Source organism: Centruroides sculpturatus, unplaced genomic scaffold (genome assembly GCF_000671375.1).
Source record: "Centruroides sculpturatus isolate CEXI.00-Female unplaced genomic scaffold, Cexi_2.0 scaffold2074, whole genome shotgun sequence".
Taxonomy (NCBI): domain Eukaryota; kingdom Metazoa; phylum Arthropoda; class Arachnida; order Scorpiones; family Buthidae; genus Centruroides; species Centruroides sculpturatus.
Window position 1 is genome coordinate 14,545 of NW_019387567.1, and position 27,382 is coordinate 41,926.

Sequence of the window (27,382 nt, forward strand, 5' to 3'; positions counted from 1 at the left end):
TTTTTGAAATTTTCCTCAATATTTACAATGATATTGTGACTGAAGGGTCGGCACCTCTTTGGTGCCCTGTCAGGATGACACCACCGCGTCTCGGCGGACACGGAAGCCGTGTTATTTAGGTCACGCGAGCGGTCGCGTAACGAAGCGATCAGAGTCGAGATAGAAGGAGAGACAACGCACCAGAAGTGATTTACTCAGACGCTTTTTAACGTAATAACTGTTTAATGGTTAACGATAGGCAATACATTAGGGCTGCTGTTAGATACATCTCTTGATTTGAAAGTATTAAGATATTAAGATATTATGTTGTTCCTCGAGAGAGAGAGTTTACAGAAGTTTCGCGTGGCGATAAATATCTTTTGTTTTTGCTGTCTTGATGGAGATTCTCAAGCGGTCTTGGTGAAGGGAAGAAAGTTCGGAATGTCAGTCTGGTAGAGGAAGTATCCGTAAGAATGATAGAACAGTATCCGCAAGGGTGTTAGTCAATTTTTCCGATGATCTTTTTGTAGACATTCGAATAGTAAGGCACTTAGGACAAGGTACTAGTGACAACTTCTCTTTTCGAAAGACGGCCGACGACTGCTACTTTGTTGTCGGTTTTTTCATGTTGGATTGTTGAAACGAAGATATTAGGTCGAAAGGTGCTGAGAAAGCGTCGTTATTATGCCTGAGAACTTAGCAGATGTTTAGCTCCCAGGTGTAAAAGTTGACAGTTGTCGAATGAAATTATGGCTACAATGTGAAATGATATAAACACATGAGAAGTCCGAATTCGGATCCTCAGATCATGCACTTGTGAGATCCGGATTATTTATTTATTGACGAACATTCCGATCCTTTATTAACAAAAATGTTAATTAATTAAACTTTTGTTTATGTAACGCCTTAGAAGAAAAAAACGATCTTGCCCGGGATTGTGTAAACTTTCCAGTCATAAATAGCAACATCCATTGTTCTCTGCAGAACTTGCATCTCATCTTGCAAAAAGGTTGATAGTTAGCATCTAAATGTCGTCATTTGTTGTTGATTCTAGGAACACCTATAACCTTTAACTCATGTACATCCGATCACGTGGTGGAAATTCCCCACTAAAACGGATAAAAGGCCGTTCTTACCCCCTCTCGCGGGGAGTCTCTTCACAAACGCCGGATAGACGACATTGCGCCGATCTTCCGAACCTGCTGAATTCCGATCTCCGATGAACCTCGAAGTAAAGCATCGCTTAAGTCGTGCTTTTATATAATTTGTGCCGAAACTGGATTATAACCCTTGGATCGTTCAGAATCGTCAAGGTATACAGAGGTATGAAAGAACTGTGAAACTCTCTCTAGGTCGGTATAGAAACGAGCTTTGTGTAGTCTTTTGTCATTTTGCCTATTCTTAATAAATTGTTATTTTATATTTGTTATGGAAAAAATGGTAGACTCCTTTATTCGATCTCGTCTTTCACCTTACTGTCGACCCCAAGCAACTCTCACTCGCCTGACGTATCATCCTGACAAGTGAACGGGAGCCTTACGCCCCCATATTCACACACTACATTTTGAAATCAACTGTTGAAATATCATTTTTTTTTATTCTACAATACATTTTTCATTTGATATTGGTTTTTTTTTTGTCATCATCCTTCCTCAATTTTGTGAAATATATCTTCTGATTTTACAATTTATATATCATTTAATAAGTCTTACATTTAAATTTTGAAAATCTTGGACTATTGTATGAAATATTTTTGTTACTTTCCTTCATTCTTTTGTCAAGTAGCAGTTATAACTACAACATTTATTATATGATTGCATACATATGAAATTTAACTTATGATGAGAGAAGTGGAACAGAATCCCATTGTAAGGGAAGGGATACTTCCATCCTAAGTTGTATCGGATTATATTGCCTATATGCATATTTAAAAATAAGGAACAATAACCCAATATAAATCAAATGGAATAATCCCAATAAATATTCTTAATGTTATTCTACATTCAATATTCAATTTGCATTTAAAAGCAAAGTCAGACCAGATAGAAGCAAAGTCATTGCTGAGTCAATCCTTCTGATTGACTGTTTTTGGTTATTAGTAAATTTTAATAAATTTTATTTTCTAATATTTCATTTTCATTAGGACAAAAATAATGAACTTTATATTTATATTTTTTTTGCAGAAAGAAGTAATTGACAATTGTGTTGTTGGAATGGTTTGTGTTGCAAAATACAGTGAAGATGATAGTTGGTACCGAGCCAAAATTATCAACACATTCCCACCCAATACTGTAGAAGTATTTTTTGTTGATTATGGTAACAAAGAGACTACAAACAAATCTAATGTAAAGAAAATATCTTCAGAATTTTTAAATGTGTCTTTTAAAGCTGTGGAATGTTCATTGGCAAATGTTGATCTTAGAAACATTGTACCAGAGATGATAAAAAAGTTTAGGGATCTTGTTTTAAATAATACTTTTACTGCTGTTTTTAAAGGTATGTTATTAATTATTAATATTCATTTTTGATAAAATCTGAATTAAAATATTCATATTTATCAAGTTTCAGTTTTATAAAATAAATAAATTTTTTAAAATTGCATTTTCTATTAAAAATGTTTTTCTGGATATATGTATAAGCAAATTACAATACACTAAAGATGATGATTTTTTTTTTAGCAATTGATAAAATCAAAAATTATTTTATTTTGTAAAGCAGTGATTCCCAAAATGGGTGATAATTGCCACTTTGACAAGGGGCATTAGAAGGCAAGGGGGTGTGGGTGTTGGAAGATAAGGCAGACAAGATTCGTTTTGAAACAGACAAAAACAAAATAAAAAATATATGCATTAAAAGGAGATTGTAGTCTGAAATGTTTGGGAAATGCTGTTATAAAATATTACTTGTAATTAACACTTTCTGGTCAAGATACAGCACCTGGAAATGTACTGTACCTATAATTTCCTTTAACTTTTGGTTTAAATGTGTCTGCTTGCATTTCCTATGGCAATCATCCTTCTGTAAGTGGTATAATTCTAGCTCCAGTTACTGAAAAAATTTTAAGATCAAACTATGAAACCAATATCACAATTTTCTGACTTTTATTGAATTTTTCAGAACAAAAGTTTTTTTTGCTTTTTTTATTGTTGAAATTATTACTGTTATTATTAAATAATTTAATGATCTGTTTTTTTTAAAATGTAAATACATAAAGTAAATAAGTAAAAACATCAAATTATTGCAGATTACTGCACTTTTTTTGTAGTATGCAAATTTGCATATTTATTGAAATTGAATATAAATGAAACCAAAACTAAAATTTCATTGCACATAACTTCATATATCTTTCAGAGGACAGGAAACACTAAATGAATTCCCCAATCAGAATTGAGAGTGCATTTTTCAAATGGTGCAATTATAAATAAACACTAAAAAAATTGGTGTTTGCATCTGTATACATTATACAGGGTGTCCCAAAAAAATGTATACACACTTTAAACAACAACAATGTTGATGTTTATTAAAATTTTTCATTTTCAAAATGTAATAGAATCTACAGACATTATTTAATTGTTTTGTCAATGTCAAACTGATATCTGTTCTGGTCCAAGCACTGCTGACAACGCGAAGCAATGGAATTGCAAAAGTCATGAAATGTTTTGTTTGGTATTTGTGCGCATTCTCATTTAATGGCTGCTCTCAATTCAGCAACTGTTGCAGGTTTCATAATGTAGACTTTGTCTTTTAAATATCCCCATGAAAAAAAGTCTAGTGGTGTGAGGTCTTATGAATGCAGAGGGTATTCTACAAAATCCCTTCTTCCAATCCACCTGTTTGGCAAGATCTCATTAAGGTACAATCTAACATCATGATAATAGTGTGGGGGTACCCCTTCTTGCTGAATATAAAACTCATCTTTAAAGTCCTCTCTAATACTTGGCATGACAGACTGTTCAAGTAAATGGGACCAGTCACAGTAGTATCAAAAAAGATTGGTCCAATTAATCCTCTTGATAATAAGCTGCATCATATCTCCTGATAAATTAACATCATGTTCTATCGCAACATGTGGATTATCAGGTCTCCAGTAGTTGCAATTGTGGCGGTTAATTGTACCATTTAATTTGAATGTAGCCTTCTAAACTGTGTTTGCACTTCAACTGCACTTTCACACTTCCAGTAGCAGTTTAGAATAAATTTCCTTTGTACAAAGCTTAGTCTGACTTCCATTATTAATTCTAATGGGTTTAACATGGAAATAAAAATGCATCCATTGAGCTATCAGCTGTTAAAGTGTATATACATTTTTTTGGGACACCCTATATTTATATTATGAACAATCAAATCTGTATCAACAAATACTTACTTATTATATATTAATTAAACAGGAATAAATGATCTTTAATATGGATTAGTTATAAAAACCATAAAGTTATTCATTTTCAAACATACAAGATTTTAAAATAGGTCAACAAATGTCATCCACACATAATGGTAAGACCTGAAAGTGTTAATTTACTGTAACGAAGAAGAACTTTTTTGCTATCATCTTGTTTAATTTAAGCAAAGAAACTTTTTTAGTTGGTTACATTTTAAATCTTGATTAACAGAAATTTATGTACTTGAATGATTACAAGATGTTTATTCTAAAATATCCCTTTTATATACATGTATAATTTGAATATGGAATAAGCATTTTCTGTTATTTTGAATCACAAATACTTTATTGAAATTCAAGAAATAACTGTTTTGTAGTTATTCTTTTCCTAATCAAATCATGCTAATCATTTTATTCCTTGTTGAATGAATTCCTTCCTTTCAGTAATTAAGGATTATATATATATTCTAATATTAATAATGAAAGAAAATTTACTTATATGAAAGATGATATTCACAAATTGTATGGTTTACATTTAAGAAATTGCATAAGTTTACATACAAGAAGGAAACTCTGTATGATTAATTGAATTATCAGTTTTTTCTGAAGGTTGAATAGCTTTTCTGTATGTCCTGCTAATGGAGTTCTCATATTCTATACTAAAAATAGACTGAAACAGTGTGAATTTTCCAGAAAGGGTATTCACATAATCTATACAAAAATAGCTATTTTTTGTGGATATGTGGATAAATAAAATAATTAAGTCATTTTATCTCAGTTTTAATTATGTTTTTATGATAAAAATGATTACTTTTATATTATAGTCAAAGTCAGTAGTTGTTTAATTTGAGTTAATTTTAGAGTAGTAAGTAATAATTGCTGCTTTGATATTAGCTCTAGGTTCAAATATAAAATAATTTGATTTTAAAATTAAGATTAAGGTCCATCAATAAAATAGATTTTAAGAAAGGTAATGCAAATTGAAATTGTTGTTTTTTTTTTTTTTTTTTTAGAAATACAGAATTTTTAATTAATGACTTTTATATTTTTAGGTGTAGAATCTGGAGTATACAAGGTGGAACTTCTTGATAGTGAAGAGAATAAGATCAGTGAAAAATTTCAAAATTTAATGATTAATGAAAGTGTTACAACAACAAATCTTCATGTTAATTCTGAAGAAAACTGGAATGAAAATTTTGGAGTTGATGAAAATAAGAATTCTTCAAACTATGATAACTGGAATGATAAAAATGATAAATATGCATGTAATGAATGGGAAGAACCAACTAAAACTACAACGATGGCAAATAATTCTCATAGTTTCTGGAATGATGAAGCAGAACCTGCAGTTGATTCTTCAAAATTTTCATCTAAAATAAAATGTACTTCACATAATTTGTGGAATGATGGTCTAGATTCTGCAAATGATTCCTCAAAGTTTTCGTCTAATGAAAATAAATTTTCCTCAGATTGGAAGAAGTCGAAAACTGATGATACTAGAGAGAAGAGATTTTCTAAATATGATAAATCAAATAATTTTAGAAATGAGCCAGATGAAAGAAAGAATAATTCTTGGTCAAAAGGAAATACTTGGAACAATGGTGGACTAAAGTCTGCACAGGAAAGAAGAGGCAAATCAAAACCGGATCAGTGGCACTATAATGATCATCATGGTTCTGGAGATGAATCTACTTTGAATTCAAACAACAGGAAAGCATACAAAAATGAAAGATCACCTAGATCAACAAATCAAGAACAACAAGGTTCTTTAGAAAATTTAACTGATTTCAAATACATTGAAATCACAATTGGTGATTTTAGGTATGTTAATGTTCCTAATGTGGTGAATCCTAATGAATTTTATTGTAGATTTATGGATGACAATAATGAATTATTGGGAATGACAGAGCAGCTTGCACAGTTTTATGAAAACATAAATTATGGTGAATATATTTTAGAAAATATTCACATAGGAAAACCTTGTTGCATCTTATCCAAAGATAATAATTGGTGTAGAGGTAAAATAGAGAGCATTACTGTAGATAGTGCTAATGTCTTTTGTGTCGACTATGGTTGTTTTGAAAATGTTTTATTGAAAGATATTAAAGTTTTAAAACCAGAATTTCTGAAAGTTCCAATGCAGATTTTAAAATGTAATTCTCAAGGTATACAAGCTAAAGAATCATCTTGGAATGAAGAAGATATCAGTTTGTTTAAAAATATGACACAAGATAAATGTTTCTTGGCACAGTTTTTAAATAAGCATAGTGAAAATACTTATTCAGTAACTTTATTATCTGTAAATGCATTGACAGAAGCTAATGTTAATAAAGAATTTTTAAAGACTGGCCATGATATAAAGGAGCCTCAAGATAGTGCACCATCTTTGAAATTACCTTATTCTCTTTCTGTTCAAACAGATATACCACATGCAATAATAAAAATAGGAGATAGATTAGAAATTACGGTTACTTGGGTATTTACAGTAGAAAGGTTTTATTGTCAACTGACATCATACAGTTCAGATTTTGAGGAAATGATGGTCTCTGTTCAAAAAACTTATAGTAAAATGCAAGAATTAGAAGCAGTTATTGAAAAACCAAATGTTGATTTATATTGTGTAGCTCAGTTTAGTGAAGATAAAGCTTGGTACAGAGCAAAGATTGTGTATGTAGAAGGAAACAAAATTGGTGTTCGTTATATAGATTATGGCAATGAAGAAGTAGTGGGTAGAAAAAGAATTAAATATATCCTTCCACAATTTGCATCGCTTCCAATTCAAGCCATTAAGTGCCAGTTGAATGGCATTAAATGTCTTGATTACAAAGTGAATGAAGATCTTGTACAGAAATATTTTGCTGGAAAAATTATGTGTACTTTCAATTCTTTTATTGATGATATATATGTAGTGGATCTTGAAAGTAATGGTAAAAGTATATCACAGTTATTAATTAGAGATAGATTGGCTTCTCCATCAGATGATTATATACCACCAACATCAGAAGAACCAGTCAGAATAACATTTTTAAATGCAGATCTTTCTCATAAAATAAATAAATCAATGGATGTTTTAATATCATATGTAGAAAGTCCATATAAATTTTGGTGTCAGCTACTTGATGACAGTGAAAAGTTAGATGAAATCACTAACAGTATAACTACATATTATAATGAATTATCTGATGATTCAGAAAATTTAACACAGTTTCAAATAAACACATTATGTATAGCAAAATATACTGTTGATAATGAATGGTATCGTGCAGTTATAAAAAGTTGTGATGCTGATCAAGCAGAAGTAATGTTTATTGACTATGGAAATAGTGACATAGTACCTCTCTCACAGGTAAGACTTTTTGTTAACGAAGATAAAGAAATATTTTGATTTATACAGTAATGCAGTAGCTCCTGATTATGTCATAACATGTTATATTGCTCATCTAGATATATCATTTTTTCCCCCTTGTCTTCCAAATATAAAAGTGTTTATTCAGCAATTTTTAAAAAATCTGTTGCTATTGAATTTATACTAGCATCCAATCATTTACCTTGAAATTACCATTTAAAAAAAATACAAACCACAAAAAAGTAGGTCATCATGGAGATGAAATATAGACAAAATGGGTAAATAGATTGGTTATATCACACCATTTGATTTGCTCATTTGGTTTGTCTCCTGTTATACTTGATATAATAGGAGGCTACTGTATAAACAGTTAATTCAGTACAGTACTGGATCAACTATCCAGCAAGCTTGGGACTGGAATTCTGGATCTAGATTTTACAGTTTTCTGGACACAGGCAAAATATAGTATTAAAATATAAAATAAACAAGCTATAGTAAAACCAAACTATTTAACACATTGTATGCTATAGTGGTCCTGCTGGAACTGGCATTGTGTGATGCATATGCCATGGAAACCAAAACAAAATCACACTAAACTACAGCTCACCAAATTCAAAACTAGCCAGTTTCAAAAATATCTGATTTTCTGGAAGCTGGGTATTTGGTCCATTATTGTATTTATAATTAAATAATAATAATAATAATTTATATTGAGCCACATGTACTTTGATTAGATATTTCTTCTGACATCTATAAATGACATTTTAACATATGCTAATTTTAAAAAATATTGCATTTATAATTAATTCAGAATAAAAATGTATTCATTAAGAAAACATTTATTTCAAATTATCTCAGTTATTTGATGAAATAATGAATAATTTTATATTTCTGTTAAACTTTGGATAATAATAGAAAATTCATTTATTTTCTGTTAATTTTAATAAAAATAATGTTTTAGATTTTATATGAAAGACATTTACAATACAGATATTTTTCCTCTGAATTTGATAATATATTTATTTATTTATTTATGTATAAGTAAGGAATGTAGATTAAAATAAATACATAAATACTTGAGGAAATGATAAATCAAATAACACACCTTAAAACTTCAGAAGAAATGAATCTATTTAGGTTGAACAATCATTGTCAGGTTATGTAATTTGAATCACAGAAAAATTAAGCATTGAAACAGAAGTTCAAATTTTATAGAATGCCCAATACAGTTGATGTGTAGAAAGTGATATGCGCATTACTTAAGTTTATAAATAAATAAATAAAGAAATATGATACTTATCATATTTTTCATATATTTCAAATAACATAAGATAAATACAGTAGAGCGTCATTTATCTGAAAGCCAATCAACCGAAACATCGCTTAACTGAAAGCATTCCAGTCAGACTTGTCATGCTGAATCAAATGTTTTTGATACTATATTAACTTCAAAATATAATTTTTTTGTTTGTACAAAATAAAGAAATAATTTTTAACGATACAATAGCCATGATTATTATTTTAAAATTTTACGTTGGGATTAACATCACTGAAAATTCAATGTGAAGTGACTCACAACGGAGAAAATTTTCAACATGGGATAGGTTAATATATTTTTCATACATAATCGGTTATCCGAACAACCCCAGTCCCCAATTGATTCGGATAAACGACGCTCTGCTGTATACATGACTAAGAATCATCTGTTGTGCATATATATTTTGCTGTTAGGTTATTTTATAGTGTAATTTCCATGCATTCAAGATAGTCTATATCTTGAAATTGACTATGGAGCTGTCCATAAATGATGTCCACACTGGAAGGGAGGGAGGGGTTGGAGCTTCAGTGGATATCTGTTTGTTTCATTCAATTTTATACAGTTTATGTATTTTATTATATTCAAAATTTCTTGTATATTTCATTTCTACTTATGGTATCTATCATTCATAAAGTGATAAAGGTTTTAAGAGGGGAGGGAGGTTAAGGAAACTTGGACAAACTGTAACAAGAGGGATGGGGGAGTAAAAATTTCAAGAAAAATGCAGACTTAATTTATGGACAGACCCTATGTTGTGGAATAGGGACCTTTTGTAGATTTAAAGCCCCTCCACGTGGTGTGGCTGTATCCCACACCAGTTTTATTTACTTGGCTTCATTAAATTGACTTCAACTTTGTTGTCTATAGTTTAAGCTGCTAATGCTGTGAGTTGGTTGTTTTTTTTTTTTATTGTTGCCTTGTGTTTTTTCAACCTTGATGTTAATGAGTGAAACGTGTCTGTGTATTGTATCTGAGCAGAATGCTATAGATTCAAAAAGAAAAAGAAGACAGAGAAATACTGATAGCAGAACTTGAGTCTGTACAAGCTGTGTAATTTATCAAAGATTAGAAGAAAGAATAGAACTTAATTAGATGATCAGTCTGGATTTTTGACAGAGAATGGGAATGAGAAGTAATCTGATTGATAATCAAACAGTTTCTTTAAGTTAACAGACAAGTTAATTGTGTGAGAATCCACGGGCTAGAGGTTGCTACGCTGAACCCTGTTTGCAGTGTCAGACTGGTAAAACCCACTCACATTATCACTGGATGGCTTGGATTTGAGTGGGAGGGGTCACGGATAAGTCTATAGAGTTGTCACCATTAAAGGAACTCCAAATTGAGGCCAGTTTAACAAATAACAAAGTTTAATGATAAACATAAAAAGAATTTACATACATAAGTAGTAACATATCTCTAGTATGATAACTACCTAATTAACTAACTACTTTCACTTTTAAAATACTGAGAGAGAGTTTACATCAGTGATTCTCAAACTTTTTCGATCCACCGCCCCCTTTGTTCCATAAAGTTATACCCAACGCCCCCTAACCCATTTTCTCTTGTGTGAGAAAAGGATTGGAAATATTCTTAGGAAAACTTTTCTATGAATCTCACACTTTGTGCCCTTACTGTACATTGTTCTCATCATCTGGAAACCATTAAATGCAATGTTTCCTCTTATCAGCCCCAATTTTGCCTTTGGTCACCATTCAATACCCTGCCTCTATCATAGATCTATTCATCGCACCAGAAGGGGGCGTTATTGCTTACTTTGAGAAACTCTGAGCTAAAATAAAAGTCAATGTGTTAGAAATATTCAAGTTGTGACCTTCAATAAAAAATATATAAAATGTCAACATTTTATATATATTCCGTCGAATTTTTATATATAGAATTTGTCTGCCGTCGCCCCTCTATATTTGCTTAACGTCCCCCAATTCTCTTTGAGCCTTCTACTGCCCCCCTGAAAGCCTCCAGCGCCCACAAGGGGGCGTTATCGCCCACTTTGAGAAACGCTGGTTTACATAGATCTAAGTATACTATTTCTGGTAGATGGACGATCAGTTGTCTTCTCGTATAGTTGAGCCGGCTTCGGCGTAGTGGTTGTGAGTTTTCTCGTTGGAGACGGACTTTGGAGTGGAGATGGGCAACAGCATTGACAGACAAGCCTTGATCTGCAGTTTCAAGGGGAGTGTTCATACTGAGACTTGGATTCCACCCTTTTTATTCTCTAATCCCCTCTCCAATTGGAGGTGTAAAACTTTCCTATGAGATGGAAAACTATTGCTGCTTCACACCTGCAGCTGTGTTTTCTGTGTGTGAGGTATGATTTTTAAACAGGGATATGTTATTCCCTTTTGTCACTAACAATCTCATGAGAATTTAAACTTGCACAATCTATTATCTTCCACATATTAATTGAACTAAAATATTGCCTCACGTCTCCAGATTCTCACAATTGCATTTATTGATATCAAGAAAGCTTTTGACAATGTCAATTGGGAGATCGTATTTAGAGCACTGAAGACACTAGAAGTTAACTACAAGGATAGAAGAATTATATTAGAACTATATAAAAACAGACAGCATTTATAGGAAGGAAAGATGATGCAAAAATCAGGAAAGGAATACTACAGGGATATGGATTTCCCTGCTCCTATTCAATATGTACAGTACATGGAGGAATCTATGAAGGAATTTGTTGCCACCAACAGAACAGAAGTAAAAATAAATGGGAAATTGTTCACAGTATGATATACTGATGATATTTCCCTGGTATCAGAAGACAAAGAGACGCTCCAGCAAGCTCTTTCCAATCTCAATAAATATCTAACAGAGATGCAAGATGAAAATTAATAAGAAGACGAAGGTATTGAAATGTATCAGAAAAGGGCAAGAAGGTTCAAATGCTTGGCTAGAGGGTGAAACAATTGAAGAGGCAAAGACATTCCCATACATAGGCAGTATAATCTCCTCTGATGGAGGTATAAGAGATGTATCTTTTAGGATAGTGTAAGCAAAACAAGACTTCTATAAAAAGAGAGTGCTGTTGATATTAAATAATATATCATTAGAACTTAGAAACATTTCATCAAAAGTTTTTGTTGAGTATAGCATTGTATGGCTCAGAAACCTGGACTCTGAGAGGCAGAAAAATTTAAACTGGAGACCTTTGAGATGTTCTGGCAATGAATGCTATATGTATCATGAGCAGAATAGAGGAAAAACAAAGATACAGTGTAACCTCTGAATAGTAGACACCATCAGGACAGAAGTTTGTCTGCTATTAGGAGTTACTGTACATGCTATAATCATACTGTATTTTAACGTAGTCATCATATAGTGAAGAAAATTATTGATTATGAAAACATCAAATTTGATCTAGGAATGTGAATATACTGAAAAGTAGGCCTTTAATTAGTGTATATATATATATATATATATAGGAGGATGTATACTCATTAGAAATTTGACATGGATATGCACATTACTTGAAAGAAAGTTAAGGGAAAAATGAGTCATAGAAGACTAGAATAGAATATCAAGTCTTAAGGTGAAGATCTTTCCAAGTGATAAAACTGCTTGCTCAAGATAGGAATGATATAAAAATTTTTATGAATGATGAAATAAAAATATGTTGTTAATCAGAAATTTGTTCTAGTGGGTTGCATTTGTCCAGTCCAATACTGAGCAACTTTTTCCAGAATTTGTGTTCAAATACTGAATTGTGCAAGTACCAAGATACTACCCTATTTCGTTAGCCATTTTATGAATGATTGCTTACCTACAATTAAAGAAAAAGTTTAATAGCACCTATCTAAAAATGTTTAAATATACATTACTAAATACAAACATTAATCTATAAAAACAAAACACAGTGGGTCTTAAAGGCTAAAATTTGAAAGCAACAATGATGACACTTGGTTCATAGGAAAGCTAGAACAAGGAAGAAAAAATTGTACTATCAGTTTTCATTAAAGTAAGCCTGACGAAAGGCACAAAATAAATTGAAAATTTCAATATTTTAAAATTTGTGGGCAAATTTGAGATGACACCCATGCTTATTTGAATAAAAAAAAATATCAAATAACATAGTTTACACTTAAAAGTGTGAAAGTTTGTACGGAAGATTTTCCAAACCATGTGAAAGCAAAACTGGAAATTGTGTTGTACAGGAGATATCCCTAATTTTCAAACCATGTTAGGGTGAAACCATTTGTAGAAGTACCATGTTGCATGAGAGATACCTGTTTTTAAACAGAACATCATCTATGTGGCTTATAGAATTGAGTTTATTCTGAAAATTTGATGGGTTGATTTTGATTCAACTTTGTCATTTTACTTAATGTCAGATATTTATCATTTCATTTTTAAGATACAGTGGGTCAAAATGGCAATGTTGCTACTGTTGTAGTGGCAAGTGATCATCGTATATGGCCTCCAAAACAATGTTATTGACCTAGCACTTGATCTCAGTTCTTAGTTTGTGTTCAGAAAGAAAATGAACTGTGCCTAGTTAAACATTTTTATATAAAAAGATTCTTTTATCTACTCGTGAAATTTCCTTTTAATCATTTATTTTGATAAATTATTAGAGTTTAAACATCTGTGTTCATAATTTCAATCATCTTAGGCTATAACAATTTAATAATAAAATATGTCCAGTGAAATCTAACAAAGAGAGCTGTACATAAACTTTTATATGAAAATACTTCAAAGAAATTAACACTAATTAATATATTTTTATCAGTGAAATCTAACAAAGAGAGCTGTACATAAACTTTTATATGAAAATACTTCAAAGAAATTAAAACTAATTAATATATTTTTATACATTTCTGTGTTATTTAACATATATTATTATACAAATTAATATAAAAATAACTTAAAATTAAAGTTTTTTATTTTTGGTCGCATGTTTCCCTATCCCTATTTACTCTATGTTAAAATTACCTTGTTTAATGTTGTTTTGTTTAGTGCTTTGTCATCTAGGAACGCATCCCCATGTTAAGTGGGGTCTTACTGTATATGAAGTGGTGACAATAACTATAGGCAGTCCTTGGCTTTTGGATATAATGGGTTCTTAGAAATTTTTACAGAAGTTGAAATATTATAGTAGAACCCCAATTATCTTAGGTAATGTGGACCAATGCTATGTCTCACAACCAAAAATTCAGATATAATAGATAGTCATTATCATTTTGAATTAAAAATGAATATAAAAGGTTTATATAATATAACTGTTAAGTCTCTTTTTATAGCTTAATGAATTTAATTATACTACATAAAAACAAAAACTTTCATATCATTTATTATTTACCTAATATGTACATACAATGTATTTAAGAAAAAAAATGTGTATAATTGTAGTTATATTTTAATATGAATGATTTATCTCACATTGAAGTTAAATGATAAAAAGTAACAGAAATCATTTTGTAAAAACATGTTATTTTAAACTGTCTTCTATAAATTACATTATAAGAAAAGTAGTGTGGTCACTTACAGGCTCACTTTGGATAATGTGGAACTTTGGCTAATTAACGACTGTATTTAAAAAGCTAAAACCACAAATTAAACATAAAAAAAAGGATGAAAATTAATTTTCATAAGTGATTTTGTTGTTATCGAAACCAAAACTAGTAGAAACTGCCACAAAGTATCAAAGTATGTATGAAAGAACAAGTTATCCAAAAGATCAAGGTTCACCTGTATTTCTAGATCAACTGCTATAATCATTTAATTTGATATGGCATGAAAATAATTCAGAAAAAAATCCATGTTTTTATAGAATGTGCTTGATAATAATAATAATTACAGGTAGCCCTCGGTTTATGCCGCAATTCCGTTCCTACAAAAGCCGGCACAAATCAAATTGGCGTAAAACGAACCCATATTTACAGTGAGGTATAGGATTAGGTTCTACATAANTATAAATTCAAAATTTGTTTATTTCTAGATTAAAGTTATTACAGAAGATTTAAGTAATATTCCAGCTCAAGCAGTTGAATGCTCATTACATGAAATTCCACCATCTCTATCAGAGGATGAGCAGAAAAAGTTTGTTGACTTTACAAGTGAAAATGAAATAAAAATGATTATCAACAAATGCAATGCAGATGGAACTTTAGTAGTAACATTGTTAACGAGTTCTGAAACAGAAGAAATTAATGTTGGTGAAAAATTGTATGGAGAATTAATGCAAGGTTGGTAATTTTAATTTCTTAAAATACAGTAATCCCTGCTAACTCAAAACAAATTTTTTCAAAACAGTAATTTAAAATTTCTTGATGGTAGAAAAATAATTAACAAGTGTTTTTGATATCCAGAAATCTTTGCAATATCATGCATTATATTACTACAGTAAGTAAGTTACTAAAGACTATACATTGCTGTATATTGTATTGTTATGAAAGTTTTTTAGTTCATTTCCTGTAATAATAAATTCAGCAGTATAATCTTGGCTCGGTAAAATTTCTGTATGGAGCTGATCATAATAAATTACTGTACTGTACATCTATGCTTTCAGAGAAAACACTCTGCTAATTCAGACTTTTGTGAACTTGGACAACCTTCATCCATCTTAGTCTGAGTTAGCAGAGTTTACTATATTTATATTTATTAAAGATTTGTTTATTTTCAAAAATATTTTATTGGATTTTCTAATTTTTTCACTGCACTTAGGTATGTATTTTCAGAAATTTGATGATGGTAACATAGCATTCTTATTGACAAAATGTTTTAATTTCATTCACTACAGTCATTGTTAGCATAGTTGTGTATAATGTTGTAGTAAGTGAAATTTTTAATGAATGAAATGTTCAAATTAACCAATTGTTGATTCTAATAATTCATAAAGATGTAATTAATATACAGTAGAGCGTCGATTTTCCGAATCAATTGGGGACTGGGGTTGTCCAGATAACTTATATTTTGGATAACTGATTTACATACAAAAAAATAGTTTAACGTATCCGATTTCGAAATTTTTCCTCGTTGCGTGTCGCTTTGCGTTGAATTTTCGTCGATGTTAAGCCTAACAAAGACTATTGTATCGTTAAAAATTATTTTTTTATTTTGTACAAACAAAATAAATATATTGAAAAATATAAAAATAATAAAAAATTATACTTCAGATGTTAATTTAGTATCAAAAACGTAAAATATTTGAGTAGCCCAAGACATAGCCAAAGATTGAAGCGCCACAGCACTGGCAAAAATTTAAATTTGCCGACTGGAATTCTTTCAGATGATTGACGTTTTGGATGATTGACTTTCGGAAAATTGACGCTCTACTGTATTTTAAACACAATATATGTTGCTGTCCATGGGAAGATGAGAAGGCTACATGTTGGAACCATCACAGAGGGAGTGCTGATGAGAACAATTGTTTCTTTCAGTTCATTGATTTAGTATATAGTGATCTAAAAATAATTATTTAAAAATTTAATATAAGGAAATTAATTTATGAAAATCAAAAATAAAAAAATTAAATTATAAAATTTTTAACAAGTATTTTATTAAATTAGATGGAGAAGTTTTTCCCTCAATGCCAGATTCACATGAAAGTGTGCCAGGATATGTGACATCAGTAAACAGCATATCTGAATTTTTTGTTCAGCTCTCTTCTAAAGATGATGATTTATCTAAATTAATGGCAGATTTAACAGATGCATATGCTTCACTTTCCACAACAGATCTAGCTCTCAACACCATTACCCAGAATAAGATTTATTGCGCTAAGTATTCTGAAGACAATAATTGGTACAGAGCTGTAATCAAAGATGTAAATGGTATGTATAATTTTATAAATTGAATAATAGATATAACAGTACAATTGAATATCTAATCTGGCACCATTGGAATGTGTGATATTCTGGGATATGGACTTTTCTGGACCATGGTGTTTATTTTGTTTTCATTCAGTGATATAGTATTTTAGATTTCACAAAATTATAATTTTTGCAAATAATGCTGGATTACAAGTATTCTTGGATTATAGATTTCTAGACTACAGATGTTCAACTTATTAAAATTGTAGGTGAGTCAAGAAATCCATTGCATTTCAAAAGTACTGAAGATATATAAATTTTGTTACTGTAGCTACATAAGAAATCATGCATATAGAATTGGATGATATGTTTTTGTTGACAAATACCTTTAAGGTCATTTATGCCCATAATTATTTCTGTTGAGGGCAAACATGTATTTTTGCCCTCAACAGAAATAAAACTTTTGAACATGTATTAAAATAATTTTTGACAATTTTGACTTCACTTGTTTAATTAAATCCTGATACTTCTTAATCAGCATTGTGTAAACAGATGTTCAAAGCATTAATTATTTAAAAAAAAAACTTTAAATTCATGAAGAGTAAAATGAGATTTTTTAAAAATCATTTGAAAATCATTTTCAAGGTCAACAAAAGTTTCATCCGATTCTCCAGTTATGATTTCCTATCTTGTCATACCTGGATTGACTTTGATATTTCCAAAGCTTTAAAGGCTAATAATACAATACTGACAATCTTTATAGATTTTAGCATCAATGAGAGACATAAAATTGTTTTCTTAAGCAGGTTTTTAGTTGTAAAGTCCAAAATGATCATTAATTTAATATTTTTCTTTATATTAATTGCTAAACTTTTCATTCCATAATATGAAAATTCTATTACAGTGATATATTGGGTTGCAATTTTTAAAAATTGCAGACCTATAAATTTCCATTGGAGTCTATTTAATTGTCTATCCTTTCTTAATCTAAAGAACAGAGCTAGATAGATGAAAATAAAAACCAGATATGTAAAGCTTATGGGCAGAAAGCCCTGATTAATCATATATGAACTTCCAGTTTGAACTGAAAGTTGTGTTATTTCAATTCAAAAATTTTCTTCTGAATGGAGTTAGATAGATGACAGGAAAAGTGTGATGTACAGGGGAAGTCACTATTAAAATTGAGAGCATTGTAACAAAAAAATGTGAAAAGAGTACTCTCTGTATTGTGAGTATTCATTATGCATGTCCCTGCAGTTACATGGTCAAATAATTGTGAAAGAGTGTTTAAAAATTTCCCACTCCCTATGTGTCTGCAGGTTAATAAATCCATCTCAATATCCAATGTGTTCCTGTTTTTCTTGTTCAGATACACAATCCACAAATCAGAATGAGCAATTATTTATTGTAACATTGTCACAATGCCAGGCTGCAATTTTAAATTTATGTAATGTAAAATAGCTGGTCTCCACCTCAAATTAGTAGTGGATTACCCCTGTACATCATACTTTTCCTTTAACATTAGAGTTGTGCCAGTCATCTATCTAACATCTTTCAGGGGAAATTTTTGAAATGAAATAACATGACTTCTGGTTTGCATTAGAAATTTTTATATAGTTAATTGGGCCTTCCTCCATACGATTTCCATATCTGGTTTTGTCTTTCATCTAACTGTTCTCGAGATTAAGGAAAGAAGATGGACAGAAAGATGGCGACAGGGAGAATTTATAGGTCTACAATTTTTTCAAATTGCAGTCCAACAAAGTATAAAGAAAAATAGATTGTACCAATTGTTTTATATTTTACAATATATTTTATGCTTTTCAACATTTTTTAAATTCAAAAGTATGTATTCCTATTTAGTATTCAGTACTAAGAAAGTTTGAAGGTTTTTAAATAGATAATTCATGAATTAGAAACATGAAATTGCAATAATCTTGTTCCAGTTTTCTGCCATGTATTTTCTTTATATCCTATAGGCCATTATCAACATCATATATTCTTAAACGACTTTTTGATTGTTTGCATTGACTTTTGGGGTGACTTATTTCTTTTATTGTACAAGGTGGGAAATCAGAAAACTGCAAATCAGAAAAGTGCCATTAAAATTTAGGAGGGTAAGAAATGAAGGAGTAATTTTGACACATGAAGCTTCCATTCAGAGTTAATAGTAACTGTGATTGCCAACATTATTGATGAGCAAGAATATAAGATGACAGACCAAGAAAATGGTCCCACTTCTCCAACAGTGCACAAAGGAAGAGCAGCATACTCTTGTCTGACTTTTGTGATGTAAAACTGAAACAGTTATCAGTGCATGTAGATACAGTTATCTTCACACTGTACCTGCATGTGCTGATGATTGTCAATTAGACAACATTACACTGCTTGCTCTTCATTTACTGCTGGAGAGGCACTGCCATTTTATTGGTCTGTGTCTCATGGTCATTTTTCATTAGAAAAATGTCAAATAAGTGTTTAGCAATTTAAGATTATTAGTACAATCAAACCCCCATTAATTAATACAAAGTTGAAGCAGCATAAAAATTGGCACTTTGTGTTAATAAAATTTGTATTAATCAAATGAAACTTGATAACATTGAAGTTCCTATTTTCCCTCATCCACAGGACTGCAAAGCAATTTCACATAAACTGATAACATAATAATGGGGTTTGACTAGATTAACATTAGAAAACTTGATAAAATGTTTAAAAAAGTTTTCAATGTGATTCTTTGATTAACCAGAATTCTTACTCCAAACCAATAGTTAGAAGGCTTTTTTCAAGATTTTCTTATGATATTATATATATTCTAAATCATTTAATTTCTGAGTCATGAGCTTTCATAAAATGTTTCTAATTACATTTTTTTTTTTGTTTTTTTTTTTGTTGTTTGTCTAAAGGTGATGACGTTACTGTCTTTTTTATTGACTATGGAAATATTGATGTCATTCCAAGAGAAGATGTCAAAATTTTAAAAGAAGAATTTTGCAAAATTCCATCATTTTGTTATAGATGTCGTCTAGCTTACATTAAACCTATTGATGACGAATGGTCTACTGAAGCAATAGACTGGTTTACAACATATATATTGGACAAAACCTTAAATATTTGTTTTAAACATGAAGAGAATCCATATCCAGTAATGATTTTAAATGAAGAAAATGATAATATTTCAGATTTGTTAATACAAGAGAAGTTTGCAGTTTCTGCCGATGAACTTTTTGGTGATGCAGTTTCTGCCAACGAAGTTAATGCTGATGCAGTTTCTGCCGACGAAGTTATTGCTGATGCAGTTTCTGCCGACGAAGTTCCTGCTGATGCAGTTTCTGCCGACGAAGTTATTGCTGATACAGTTTCTGCCAACGAAGTTATTGCTGATGCAATTTCTGCTGACGAAGTTCCTGCTGATGTAGTTTTTGCCAATGAAGTTTTTGATCATTTTGATTGGCATATTCCAGATAATAAATCAGGAAGTGAAAGTGATGAAGTTGTTCATCTTGAAGATGGTACATTTCCTATAATTCCTAGATACAGACCAACTGGAACAGTACGTGTTATTGTTTCTCATGTTGAATCAGCTGACAGATTTTATGTTACACCAGTAAATAAACTTGACAATTTGGAAAAGTTACAAGAAAAATTGCAGGCATTCTATGAAAAAGAACATGAGAAACATGAGAATATCGAGCGAATTTTAATGTTTCAGCCATGCGTTACAAAATTTAGTCTCGATGAAAGATGGTACAGAGCAGAAATTATCCACCTTTCAGAAAGTTCTGTTACTGTTAAGTTTGTTGATTATGGAAATTCTGAAACAGTTACAAAAGATGATTTAAGAAATATGCATAAAAAGTTCATCTCTGTTCCTGCTTTTTCCTTGGAATGTTCACTTGCAGATTTAACTGCAAATTCTGAAAAATTAGATGAAGCTAGAACTCTATTAGAAGACTTAATAAATGAGAAAGAAATTGATATTACAATAATTAGTAATGAACTACCTTTATCTGTTTGTATCATTTCAGATAAGGAAAATATTTACAATCAGTTAACAGAAAGTGGTTTATACACACATACTCCACAGCCAGAAAAAGTACAGTATTCATATATCATCTTACCTTCCGATTGTAAAATTGAGGTTATAATTTCACATGCATTATCACCTTCACAGTTTTATGTTCAGTTGCCTGAAAATAAATTGGAGTTAGATACATTCATGACAGATATTTTAAACAAATATCAAAGTGAACAGCCTACTTTAGAAGAATTTGCGGTCGGTGACTTGTGTATTGCTTATTACTCTGTAGATCAAGGATGGTACAGAGCAATGATTACAGCAATTCAAGATGATGATTATGTGAAGGTTATTTATGTAGATTATGGTAACCAAGAAGTTGTTCCAAAAGATAGTATCAAAGAAATTTTGCCTGAATTTAAAGATCTTCCATTTCAGGCTGTGAATTGTAGTTTGACAAAAATGCATGATGACAACTGGGATGAAGAACATTGCTTGATGTTTCAAGAAATGGTGGTATCAGATGAAAAAACTTTTGAACTAGAATGTGTAGCAAACCACATCACTTTTTATGAAGTTAAACTTTTAGATAATGGAACCAATATTACTGAAATTTTAATTGAGAAAGGATTGGTATCTGCTGCAGATCAGGAAAATATTAAAAATGTTTCTGATGATGAGATGGTAGAAAATATTGAAGAACAGTACATTGACAATACGTCAAATGTTCAAGTTTTGGAAAAAGATTTATCTGTTATTTCCGAGGAATCTATTAACAGTAGTGTACAGCAAAATGATTCAGAGTTTTCTACTAAAGAAGTGATGTCTACTCCAGTAAGTAAACATAAGCCAGAAATGAAATATATTCCTGAAGATATTTCAGCAGTTGATTCAAACAATGATCTTTCTCAATTTCAAGAACTTGATACCACTTTTTATACGTCTGCAGAAGATACAAGTGATTTCATTAAATCTGAAAATATACCTTTAAATCAACCATCCAAAGTTGAAATTCAAAGTTCTGTTCAACAAACATTGACTGATGAAACAAATGATAGAAAAATTGAAGATGATGATGTAATATCCAAAGATAAAGATGATTATGAAGCAGAAGAATGTTCAAAAGATTTTTATGAAAACACTGACGACAGTTGCAAATATGAAGCAGAGTTAACATCTGTTAGTGCTAAGAAATATGACGAGGATATAATTGATGATGTGATGGGTAGTGAAATGCCCGAAATGCTTTATGAAATGAAAAGTGATGATAAAGGTGAAACTGAAATACAAGAATCGTTTTTCAGCGTGGAAACTTACGGGGACGATAAAATAATTAATGAGGAGAATGATTTTGCTGATAACTCTTTTCAAGATTCCGAAACAAACTTTATATCTGACTCAATAAGAGCAGATACTGGAATGTGTTTAAGTAGAATAAAGTTAGATAAAGAATCGGAAGATGAACAGATGATTGACATTCCAGCAGATACTTTCCATTCTAAAGAAGTAGATTTGTTGGATCCAATAGACTTGAAAAATAAAACTGATGATACAAATTTTCAAGACTTTTCCTTAGAAGAGGACTTTCAAAATGATAAAATTCAAGAGACTACTTCAGATCAATATTTATATAAGGCGGGAAGTGTCGTTGATATTAAAAAAGAAGACTGTATTGCAAAATCTTTGTCTACCAATTCTGAGAAAGCATTGTCAGAAGAATGTAGAGATTTAAACAACAGTTCGCCTTCAAGTGCATATAGCTCAGAAGGACAAGAAATACCCGGATCTTGTAAATCACCAGAGGAAAAGATTGTCCCGGGACAAATTTCTTACGTTAATTTGTCTGAAACAGAGTCTTGCGAAAGGCTCAAAGAACAATTTTTGAAAGATGGCATCAGTACTCAGGATACAGGAACTGTTTCTCCATCAGATTCAAAGGAATTGGTTAGTGACGGTCCAAGAAAATCATCACTGGAAGAGAAAATTGTCCCAGGACAAGTATCTTATCTTGGCAAGAATGAGTAAAGTGCCTAGAGAAAGTTATTTTGATTTAAATAATTTAGAAAATGTTCTAAACTATTTGATGTACAAACCAATGTTTAAAATTTCATTATTGAATATTTCAGGGAATATGTTTGTTTATTTATTTATACATTTAAATGTATAAATTGAATAAATCTACACAAAACAATTTTTCCTTTTCTTTATTTCTAAGTTGGAGGAATAAATTAAAAAATTATTTTTAATTAAAGAATAATTATTATTTTCTAAAATATTGTCTTTGTGTCTTTAAAATATATTTAAATTTGCTGTAATGTTGATACTAAATTTAAAAAATTACTTATTGTAAAATATATTTTGAGGTTTTAGTAATGTCTATATTTCACATATTTCCTGATTTAAGATATATTAAAGATTTTGTTGCTAATAACATAAATGCATTTTGTTTATAATTTTTTTTAAACTGCTTTGAGGACACTAAGATGACCTCTCTATACGGGCTTTGCCAGACTCACAATGGGGCTGACCAGGTAGTGAGGTATGTGGCCCAAATTATTCTGGACAGGTTGCCATGAAAAGTTCCTGGGGTTGCTTTTTTTTATGCCCTGGGTAGGCCAACAAATCATCCACCTTGGTCACTTAGCTGTCTCCCTTTTCCCGCTTGTTATGTACATACAGTACAGTACATAACATATCTTCGAATCGTGTCAAATTCAACCGCCCAGATTTCTTTTACAAACCACATTTTGAGACCTAAACCCCTAAAAAAGTAAAACACGGGAAAAAATTTGCACGTGTGTGTTAGCATCTATTTCATTTAATATTTCAAGATGGGTTAATGCAGGGGTGACCAACAGTTTTTGTCCCCGGGCCGAATTGGAAAGAAAACTTTTCTCACGGGCTGAACCAGAGGCTGCCTAGGAAGATTTTAAGGTGATGCGAGATCTCATTGTGGTGTCACCCGGTAGAGACTAAATTGTACATAGAGATTACAGATACATTTTTCACATTATCATCCTTTATCAACATTCTACGCTGTAGTTAGGACATTTGTAATGGAGGGTTAACTCTAAACGCACAGCAAGTTTTTTATATCGCTTTTGTTTTCGACACTGTTGCACATAAAAAAACACGTAGTTAATCAACAATTAACTTTATTCCTTCTCGATACAACCGACTGGGGTGACAACTACACAAGAACTCTCCACGACTCCCGAAAGATATGTTGGAATGTTCACCCCTGACCCGACACCCAGATCAAGTTACTACAGATAAGTCACAACGTTACAACAGAGTTGTTGACCTTTTTTTTTTTTTTAGGCGTCAGAATTTTTCATCGAGCTATTCGGACTTGGGTGGCTAATATTGAAAGATTAATTGCGGGCCGTATGTTGGCCATGCCTGGGTTAATGAGTAAGAAACCAAATTTGGCATGGTAGTTTTGAGTATAAAGGATTTGATACTCTGATTTTTTAGGTTAACGTACAGTACATTTTATGATTTTCATAGTTATGTAACATAATTTACGATTAACTGCTGTAATCATAATTTTAAATTTCTCCATAGAAGAATAACCTTTCTCCCTTGTGCATGGACGTCGCCATATTTACTTAAGCAGAAAAAAATAACCACTCGAGATGCTTCAAAAAATACTCTCGAACCATATTTCTGCTGGTCTCAGTACCCGTTCAGCTCGAATTTTGGAATGTGTTTTGTGAAGCTCTGAAAATAGGAGACCCGAATATTGTCAATAACAAGCTGGAGCTTCACGATAATCCAATCTTACTGGCCTTTTTGATGGGAAGTGAGGCATGAGATACAGACTTTAATAAAGGGACCATACTCTCAAGTTAACAACATGGCTCATGAATATACAGTAGAACCTCGATTATCCGGACTAATTGGAGATGAAGGTAGTCCGGATAATCGAAACAAATACTTTGTCTTTTAATGATAATAAAACACGTTTTCTTTTCGATGACATATCGGTAATATTAAAAGTAAATACTGTATTTAAATCGTGATCAAATTTTCAAGAAACAAACGTTCGTATTGAATTTGGACTACTACTGACCAACGCTAACAGACTACCTATTGTTTAAAAGGCCCTCTGGTGGCGCAAGAAGACGGATTTTATAAAATAAAAAGCAGTTGAAACTGCATTTTTATGAATAAAAATTTGACAAACTATTTATCGTTTTATGACGAGTAAAATTTTTTCGTCACGTTCGCGGCTTTTAAGTAATGCATAAACCTTCGAGGCGCGAGGCCCTTCGGACCACGAGGCATAGGCGGTGGCCCACATTGTCCTTGCTTTACGCCGCCCTTGGTCATAGAAATGATGTAATTTGAATATAAATTATTTATAAATACGTATGTCAAGTTATATTTTTATTACTACGTAAAATATATTTAAGAGTTTACGACCACTGTGCCGGATGAGACGTTGTTGAAACAAAAAAAGTTATGCATTCCATCACGTACATGAACAGTGTCGTAATTTGCCAAGTGCAAATCAGCAAATTAGTAAAATTTTTGTTATTTTGAACAATCCGGATAATGGAGGCTCTACTGTATTTATATCTTAGTTTTCTAGGAGTAATTTTTTTGTTACGTACAGGTGGTTATTTCGTGAGAGGGTCTTAGCCTATATATTTGGCTGCAATTTGAAAAATGTAGACCTATAAATGCTCACTGTCGTTTCTATGTCAGTGTGACTGGAGGGGCGGAAGCTCTAATGCAGGGGTGGCCAATACGAGGCCCTCGGAGCTAGGTCAAATGAACGTAAATGTTAACAATATCAAAAGCGCTCAGCAATTAAATAAACTTTAGTAAATGTTAACTATTGTACATATCACCAAAAGAACATTACGTCATGAGTTATTCGTATCATGTATTTTTAAATTATAGCTAAGAGAAATTTGAAATATCTCTCATTTTTGGAAAAATTCATAGATTTTTAGCTATTTGACACTCAAGGTTACTTAGTTTTTTGTCCGACGCTAGATGTTGATAAAATTTAATATGAGACTTCAGCTATATGTGTTCTGTGGTCTTCGGCGTTTTCGGGAAGCTCACAATGCTATCGGGCTCATAACTACTATCAGTCCAGCTTGACAAAGTTTCGTTTTATTATCGCCAATGCATCTGGAGAGATTTTGCAATCGACGTTAAAATACATATTTAACATATTTATAATTACAGTTCAAACTACTTAACCAAGTAGCCTGTCTACCATATCGATTCTATAAGTAAGTAAACCCTGAAACGTTGGAGAAATTTCATCAAGTTGGTTTGGAAGAGTTCTATGAAACGTATTTGGACAAGGATAAATATCCTGCGTTTTACAAACATGCTCTGTCGATGGTTTCACTATGTGGAAACACATGCTTGTGAACAGCTTTTTAGTCGCATGAAGTACATCAAATCACAAGTGAGATCGAATTACTGATGTTCATTTGGAAAACTGTTTGCGTGTAGCGACATCAGTGGAGATCAATTTTGATGCACTTAGTTCTGTAAAACAGTCAGATGTCTCACTTTTAAATATTTTTAAATTGTCTAGTAAATATATTTGATTCTCGGTTATGTTTTATTTTCTTCAAAAAAATAAATATACCTATTTTTTGTTTTTTTTTACATTAAACCATTTACATTTACATTAAAGTGTTTGACCACGATCTCATCTACTGGGAAGCGACGATGTGGTTGAAGCTGTAGCGCACTTGCTTGTTTACTTTAATTAAAAAATAAAAAAAATTAGGTGCGTGGCCCGGCAGGAAATATTATTTCTGAAATTTGGCCTGCCTTCTGAAAAGGTCGGCCACCCCTGCTCTAATGCCTCATCAGGATGCAGAAGCGGTGACGGCGATCGAATTCCGGATGGAGGCGGTCGGCTAGACAGCGAGGTGAAAGTGACTCACTCGGATACCAATTAAACAAACAAATACCGTTTATTTGAGAAGGAAAATATTTATATATATACATTGTTCTACAGCGAAATAAACAGGCCGATACACCGTAGGTGGTCGCTAGAGAGAGACATGAAATTGCGCATAGAGGTAAATACCTGGAGTTTGAAGGATTCGCTTGTAGACTTGATGCAGGAGATGTTTCAGTTTGTCTCTTAGGAAGGTTGAATACAGTAATACCTCGACTTACCTGAACCCGGAGTTACGCGATTTTCAAATCTCGTCGATTCGTCTTTTGAGCGCCACGCAACCCTTGATTACTCACTCCCCCACACTATTGTTCAGCTTACATGTTCGGATGTGTCGCGCGGAATCGACACATAGCTACAATTTATTTTGTGTTATTTATTTCTGTGTTTGTTACCGTGTTTCCCCGAAAATAAGACATCCGCAGAAAATAAGACCTAGCACAGATTTTGCTGAATTGCGAAATATAAGACCTCCCCCTGAAAGTAAGACCTAGCGAAGTTTTTTTTAGTCGTAACGGTCATCGACAGATGGTTGAAAGTACAGCCACTGATTGGTCAGCAGACAATTACGCCACACGGCATGATTTGCATAAGACTATGGCTTGGGAATCACAGATTTGCATAATGTTA

General features: G+C 31.6%; 1 protein-coding gene across 1 annotated transcript; it reads left to right on the top strand.

Annotated features, from left to right (window-relative positions):
* Window positions 1-2,132: 2,132 nt before the first annotated feature.
* On the top strand, window positions 2,133-23,026 carry LOC111616493. The gene is made up of 5 exons (XM_023357896.1): window positions 2,133-2,475; window positions 5,410-7,703; window positions 14,984-15,230; window positions 16,554-16,817; window positions 19,700-23,026. The coding sequence occupies exons 1-5, from the start codon at window positions 2,133-2,135 to the stop codon at window positions 22,834-22,836; spliced, it is 6,285 nt and encodes a 2,094-aa protein (XP_023213664.1). The 3' UTR covers window positions 22,837-23,026.
* The last annotated feature ends 4,356 nt before the right edge of the window (window positions 23,027-27,382 follow it).